Raw genomic sequence first — 7,614 nt, forward strand, 5'->3', positions numbered from 1 at the left:
AGCACACCTACAGATGAGCAAGCGGCTGAGCGAGGCTTGGGCCCGCTCACAGCCCCAGAAATGGAGAAGCCACACCCGGGGGAGCCGTAAGGCGACGGGCAGCGGCCTCCTCAGCTGCCTCCCCGCGGGGCGTGAGCCCAGGGGTGCCTGCAGCAACCCGCGCACAGGGGTTTGGGGTACAGCATGGGATGCTCACTGGCGTTACCCGTGCGTTGGTACGTTCTTGTCAGGGTAGATTTATTGCTGCATTGGAATGGTGAAACACATCTGCTGAGAAAAATGCATCGAGACTTCTGCTTTGTAACAATCTCCTTGCTCCTCTGAAACCCAGATGCTCTCCCTGCTCCGAGAACACTGGTCTCATACCCCTTTGCGCCCTCTCCCAGCCCACACAAGTGATGTGAAGGCTCAGGCAGACGACAACCGCACATACTAGGGGTGATGGTCAGTGTAACTGCCACCCAGGACCTGCACGTGGTCCCCACCCTCCCTGCTCTACATCGGCTGGCGCGACGTACGCTCCTACTCTGCAAGGGAACCGTGGCCACGCAGCCCTCTCCTTCACACTGAGGTTGCACCCACCCCCCACACAACCCTTTGCAGGGCAACAGGGAAAGACCAGCATTCCTGGGACATGAGTACAATGCCCAGTACAGCAGGACCCTGCGATGGTGCCAGGGCAAAGCAGTCGCCCAGCTTTAGCCTCTCCTCTTAACAGCTGAGCCTCAGATCTACCTGACAAGTCAACGCATCACATCCCGTAGGTGTGTGTGGGAAGAGGTACAGCTCTGCAGTGGTACAGACACGCAGGCTTCTAAAACTGCTTACAAGAAACGCAGCCACACCGGAGTGCTGTGCCGCTCACACAAACGGTGTTTGACTGTCACATTCCCGGCACAAGAGACGCTGCGAACCGCTTAAGGTCCTTATTGTCATCGAGGGGTAACCGGTCCTGCAGCTCATACACTACAAAATGGATTCAAAAGACAAAACTACTTCCCCGCTCAAGCACAGGCTGGACCTAACCATGTAGTACAAATTTTAAAAGGGCAAGCTGTTCCTAAATAGTTAGTACATTTGGCGTATTAGTAACAGGACACATGTAAGAGTCAGGCAAGTGGCTTGTGTTCTAATTCGTTTCACCCGGAAAAGAGCTGTGTCCTATCTTCAAGCAGAGCTTCCCCGGCTTCAGTACTAGCACCTGCTATGAAGGAGGACGAGAATTTCACAAGTTTTGGGTGATGGTAAATCAGAAATCATGTTCTGCTTGGCAACTGCACTAAACCACTGCTTTGCTGGACATTTAAAATAGATTTAATGACAAATTCTGTGGCCTGAAGGTCAGAAAGGGACTCCAGGGCAACAGCTCTACTCATCCCCCACGAAGGGCTGAGCACACTCTCTCCAGTCCAGTCTGGTGACATAACTTCATTGAACAGTTCTTTTGTGAGAAACCTTTTGTAGGGATCAAGATACAAACTTCATAAAACTAGACTGAGTTTAATGAAAAAGCAGAAAGCACAAATGGATTTGCCCCATACCCCCAGGTTTTTCTCAGAACTCCAGTAGGTGCTGAGATGTCATTTTGAGGTTTCTTGGTGGCTCTGAACTGCTCTAGCTCCCAGGGCAGACTTCCATTTTATGGTTTGCTTTTAGAAATTAGGGAGATAAATGAGGAATTCCTCTAGACTTGCTGGATGCAAGTCCTGGAAATCCTGTTGTCTATTACACCTTTTATAATCAAACCCACGGATACTTTATGACTGCTGCTGCAGACCTAGCCTCGAGTTGTTTAGTTTATACCAACTGAAGACCCATCCTAAAGTATAAATAAGTAATAAAAACATTTATACAGACAGATAAAACCAGACAGATGCCTCTATCTTTCTACATAAGCATGTTCTCACAGCACAGGCTAAATGATAAATTGAGCTGGTGACCTGAAACCGATGCCCACTTCGTTTCTCCCCTCTTTCAGGACAGTTGCAACAAGACAGGGTTCACAAATGATTCACGCGTTACAGTCAGAATTCCTGCTCGCTGGAAGGGGAAGACAAGCTTTAGCTAAAGGAGGCCAGCTGCTTGCTAATCCTACCGCACGTGCTGGCGGCAAGCTAGATAAAATGTTCTGTCATATACCTACCTGGTTTTTAGCCTGCCTGTACAGAGTCTGTTTTATTGTCTCAGAGTCTAAGGTGGAATTAAACACATCTTTAACTTCAAATGCTTCCTCGGCTGCTTTGCGAAGATCCAGCCCCTTCCCAAAATTCGGCATCTGCTCCAAATCTAACAAGCCGGCTTCGTCCTCCTCAATACACCTGTACCAATGACCAGGGGAAGGGTTGACCCGTTGTTAGCTCATCCCACCGTTCACATCTAGCCGACGTGAGCGCTGCTAACCCAGTGCCTGCATGCACATACCACGGGGTCTCACAAGCCACATGCGTGAACTGACAGACAGACAAACACCAACATGACACAAAATGCCAGGAGCAAAGAAAAAGTGGAGAGCACGACTATGCACAAACAAGCATCAGTGCCGGAGATATTTGTGATTCAGCGTGGCTACAATTCCCTTTGGTCTTCTGGGTGGAGATGTCCAATTGCTGTCCACTCCTTGAAAGGTCTGACACTGGGTCAATGTCTGAAGAATACTGCTGCGTTTTCTTTGAGTTGCAGTGCAAATAGTGATGCACTGAAATCAAGTAAGCTACTACTTTGCATCATGGGACATTTGTTACAAATACCAGTTGGGAGCCTGAGGCAAAAAGAAAGCTAAGCCTATACTATGTGCAACAAACTTTAATGTTAAAGGTGCCTAGACATGGCTTGACCTTGGGGGGAAAAAGAGCTTCACTTTTTCCCAGAGCTCCGAGAACTCCACCTGAAGTCAACAACGTGTTGCTACAACTAAAAGGGGTAGAGCAGCACAAAACGGTTGCGTGCGTGTGCCTCTTCCTTCCCCTGACCAGTGTTTTAGAGAGAAAGACGTTATCCGCTGAACTGGGGGACCCTGACAATGCTCGTTTCTGTGCTGGACTAACTGTTCTCCTGACAGGAACTTCTCAAGTCCTGGGTGTACCCCTTATCCCAGATTCTCCTTGCAGTCAACTTGTTTCGTGTCTCCCACCATGGTGAAAATGGAATCTCTCAAGTGAATGCTTAAATCAAACTGGAGGTATGATACATGGCTTGAAAAATAAAACAAGAGCACTCACGATCTACCACTGACACAGGGTCAGAAGTCTCAGCCCCATTTGACCTCTCAAAGGGAACGCCCACCTCACCTTCGGGTGTGGTCAAAGCTCATGGTGAGAGATGCAGGCTCTTCATCTTCTTCATCCTCAAATGCTCCTCGGGGCTCTGCGGTGGGCGATACCGTCTCATCCTGCGACTTCCCTGTCAGGCTGTCATCATCTTCCTCTTCCAGTTCTTCATCCTCATCATCCACATCTTCTGTTTTCTCATTTGCTAATCCATGACACTGGGAATTGCCATCAATATCCTGGATTTCTGGCCTGTAATATTTGGTCAAGGGGGAGAAGAATAAAGAAAAGAAAAAAAGAAAAAGATGCCAAATGCATAAGTTATGTGTTTTCACTGTAATGCAAGACTTTGATGATTTTATACACACGTATGAATACACAGACATATTTATGTATGTACACATATTATTTCAACTGCAAGGAAAAGGACAACCAACATGTTTCAGGCATTTAAAAATCAGCCTTCACAGTGTCTGAAGGGCCAATAAGCATGTCAAGTATATACCAACCCCAATGCTTCTCAAACTAGAATTTTGTCTAGTCTGGGTTTAAATGATGGTTTTCCATCTCAAAGTATAACATCTGTGGGACAAGTGGCTTTCCTCCTTCTCTGTGCTACTGTACTCTAACAGCCTCCCTTCGGGCAACCAGAAGGAGGAAGCTTCCTCATGGTGTAATCTAAGAGCCAGCTTAAATTACCTCTTGGATTACTTCTGCTATTCATGCCCATATGGACCTCGCAGACTCCACAAAACCAGGAGTTTTACATTCCGTTAAGAGAATGAGGCTGGGATCGCCACTGCTATGGACCTGGAACCCAATAGGATGCCACCAAGTGACAGAAAATAAGATTAACACCTTCACCAGAAAGTTTACGTCAGTGTGCTCCACGCTTCTTACTGTTCTTTACGTGGATCACATCAGCATGGGGATTTCTCACATTTACATTTTGGACTCAAACCTTAGTATTGGCATTAATTAGCTATCTGTGAAAACAGGATAGCAGCAGGTGCAGTACCACAGGTGTAATGTGATGGGGATAGATTCGAACAAGCCGATGGGCAGGCGCCTCCGGTTCCCAATCAGTCGTGTCTGATGGGGGGTGGAACAGGCCACACGGTTTCATGGCGGAAGGTAACGGTTCGATAACCACATTTTTATCTAGAGAAGAAACTGTGTTTTCTCACAACGACTGCGCCGGGGCCAGCGGCAGCAGCCAGCCTGCCTGCCTCCTCTTAGAGCAACCTCTCTGGAACTTGGCTCTGCGGGTTGCTCCCACCGGCCGCAGCCGCGTCCCCAGCCCCGAGGGGCTCTCTGGTGTCAGCCCTCCTCACTTCAGCCACTTTCTGAAAAGACTTAACACTGGGCTTAGAGCTCGCAGCCGAATGCACTCGCCTTCCAAACTCTCACATTTCTCCCTTTTGAGCGCTTTAAATCAAGTACCGCAGGACAGAGGCCGACTGGTCTTTCAACCACGTTAACAATACAAGTCACCAGACAGTTTTCATTGCTTGTCTACCTTTTATCTGCTAAAGTTGATGCTTGATTCATCTCACTATTTGCAATAAAATTTCTGATTTCAGAGAAATACGAATCCTCTTTTTCATCTAAAAGTGCATGGTTGTCTGATTCCGAGTTTGGGGAAGAGGCACTGGTCCCGAGGTGGTTTGTAATGACTCCAGAGTGCTGGCTCACTGAGTGAGAGAAACAAGAAAAGAGAACAGGAGAAACAATCAGATATTGGCAAAGCTGTCATTAAGAGGAAAAATAAAGAAGGAAAGTTACATAACAATCCTCTCCCTATATATTAATGATTTAACATTTAAGAGAAATCTCACGGACCAAAGCTGCCAAAGGAAGCTCATGTCTTCCAGACCTGAACAACAGAGAGAAATACAGGTGACATTTAGCATTTACGGGTGGTATATACAACTGAAGAACCACTATCCATTGCACAGCTGCTTGCCTATAACTTTTCCATGATTTTTTTTTTTTCCCTAGGCTGGGAAATCACTTAGTTGGCCTCAGTGCAGGAATTCCTTCCCTCAGTTTTTCTCCTAAGGCAAAGTCTATTTATCTTCTTGAACTTCACACATCCCAACAACGCATTTCAGGTTGGAAACCCTTGGTAGAGCTGGACATGGCACATCAGCACTGTACCAATCTCACACCACGAGGTCCTGCTCCCCAGACACAAGTTAGTATCACAATCGCTGCTTTATGGATTGGGAAAGGACACGTATGAGAAACACTTGACGAGAGCTTGGCAGAGCCGAGGGCTGTATGTGAGGGCGTCTGTGCTGCTGTGGATAAACACAACTTTGGCTGCATGAGGAGCTGGAGTTTGTTTTTTGCTACCTGATGATATTCAGCCTTGAGAAACAGCAGCTTCCACCAGGACCAGAGGGACCAGACCATGGTGTCCTCTCCCTCCAGTGCCCCAACCGAACCACACAGCCATGCCCCTCCCCACCTGGAACATTCTCGTGTTCGTGTTTCTTAAGATGTCGGTCCAAGTTGGTCTGCTGCCCAAAGCATCGGTTACACAGGTGACATTTGAATGGCTTCTCCTTGTTATGGATGTTTCGAACGTGCCGCTGGAGGTTGGAGGAAATGCTGAATGACCTGTCACAGTATTTACACCTGAAAAATAGAAGCAAATGCCAAAGAGTTCAACGTGAGGGAAAAAAAAAAAGAACAAGAAAAATCTGACTATCAGAAAACCAGAAAATGTTGGTCTATAAATCTTTACTTGGCTGAGGACCTGTGAAGCACAATGCATTAATCATTCCAGACAAATCTGATATTATTGTTACTCAAGGAGCACAAAGGAAGGATTAGGATTAATTAAGAGTTGAGTCGTCCAAACAAATAAGTATTTTAAACAAAATAATTACTTTTCCACACATGAACATAAAAATAAGAAAGGTGAATTTATTTCTTCCAGCCTTCTCATTTTGTAGGGGAAGTAGGTGAAATATGGCTGTGGAGGGAGGAAAAACAAGACAGAAGGAGAAGAAAGAAGGGAGGCTAAATGTATAAAATAGCTATTAGCTAGCATGTCCCTACATGACACAGTTATCTGGACAGAGAGAAAACTCCAGATTTATTTGTGAAATTCCTTGTGGTACTCAAGATGCAAGCAGTGCAGCACGCCTTTAAAGGTAATTATGATTATTATTGTAGTACAATAGCTCCCAAGAAATACACGGTAGTTTCCAAAGGGATAAGATTTACTCCTATGTAGTGAATATCTGGTTTATGGTGAAAAAATGTGGAAAGTAAGGAGTCAAGCCAGAATGTTTAGGGAAACTGCTGAGTGAAGACATGTTCCCTCTTCGAAACGAACCTCTGCAGGAGCCACGGCAGAGGTGTTGGAAGCTTGTTCAGAGTTGCCACCCCCCTCTCTCTGAATTCAGAGTCCCTCCAAATAAAAACAAGGCTTTGCTAAACCATGGTGCTTTGGGAACTCAGCCCTCTGCTTCCCTTCCAGCGCAGGACAAGAAGGCAGCCGATGTACTGAAGAGGGCAGCTTTGAGCCACAGTGAAGAGTTTCGATACTAAAGCTATAGAAAATCTAATTCCTCTCTGAATCCGTCCGAATCCCTCATTAGATCTCCCTTTAAATACGTCATTTGTACCTCAACAAAGCTGCTTTCCTCATGGCTCTACTTCTAAAACCCATGAGAAGTAGAATCCCTTCTCCGCTGCAGAGCTCTGCAAATCCCAGACACTTACGGGACAAAATAAAACCTGTTTGTAAGCCCTCGTAATTCCAGCACAAACCCGCTTGCTTTAGCAGAACCGGTCTGTGCTCCCCTACCCGAGAGCAGGATTTGTCCCCCCGAGCCGAGCTGCTGTTTGATAAGGCACGAGGCCGGTGGTGCCCCGGCGCAGGGTTCAGGAACGCCGCGAGTTCGCCGTGTGAAGGGGACACACAGGGCTCGGCCCGTGCCGGTGCCATTCAAGCACAGAACTGGATTTGCCTTGACACTGAGGACACAGTCTTGCTTCCTGCAAACACAACAGGTTCAAATGTGGGAAGGAGGCGTGAGTGTGAAAAAAAATCTACGCTGTGAAACGCACACACAATTTCCAGATGTGCTACAGCTGTGACTTTTATTTGGTCTCCAAAAATAAATTGATATTATTTTTGGAAATAGCAGAGATACATTTATGAAACACTCTCTCTCGCCGACTGTTTACGGATTCCATATCCACCTCCAAATTTCCTACTGTTAAATCACCAAAAAGAATAAAGATATTTCAAATAATGAACCTTTATGATGATTAACCTAGGAAGAAAGCAGAATCTCTTTTTAAACCACAGTTTTCTCAGACTTGAAAG

The 7,614-nt window shown here is 46.4% G+C and overlaps 1 protein-coding gene across 2 annotated transcripts in view; it reads right to left on the reverse strand.

The window, feature by feature from the left end:
• The window catches only part of PRDM16 (PR/SET domain 16), a 342,717-nt gene that overhangs the window by 6,751 nt on the left and 328,352 nt on the right, over nt 1-7,614 (reverse strand). Inside the window, exons 13-16 of one of the 2 annotated variants that reach the window (XM_074892612.1) lie at nt 5,740-5,909; nt 4,786-4,960; nt 3,288-3,518; nt 2,144-2,318 (exon numbers count right to left, since the gene is read on the reverse strand). In XM_074892612.1, coding sequence (XP_074748713.1) covers nt 2,144-2,318; nt 3,288-3,518; nt 4,786-4,960; nt 5,740-5,909 — 751 coding nt within the window. The remainder of the gene's footprint in view (nt 1-2,143; nt 2,319-3,287; nt 3,519-4,785; nt 4,961-5,739; nt 5,910-7,614) is intronic. The other variant, XM_074892611.1, reaches the window with a different exon arrangement.

Source organism: Strix uralensis, chromosome 23, assembly GCF_047716275.1.
Source record: "Strix uralensis isolate ZFMK-TIS-50842 chromosome 23, bStrUra1, whole genome shotgun sequence".
Classification (NCBI taxonomy): Eukaryota; Metazoa; Chordata; class Aves; order Strigiformes; family Strigidae; genus Strix; species Strix uralensis.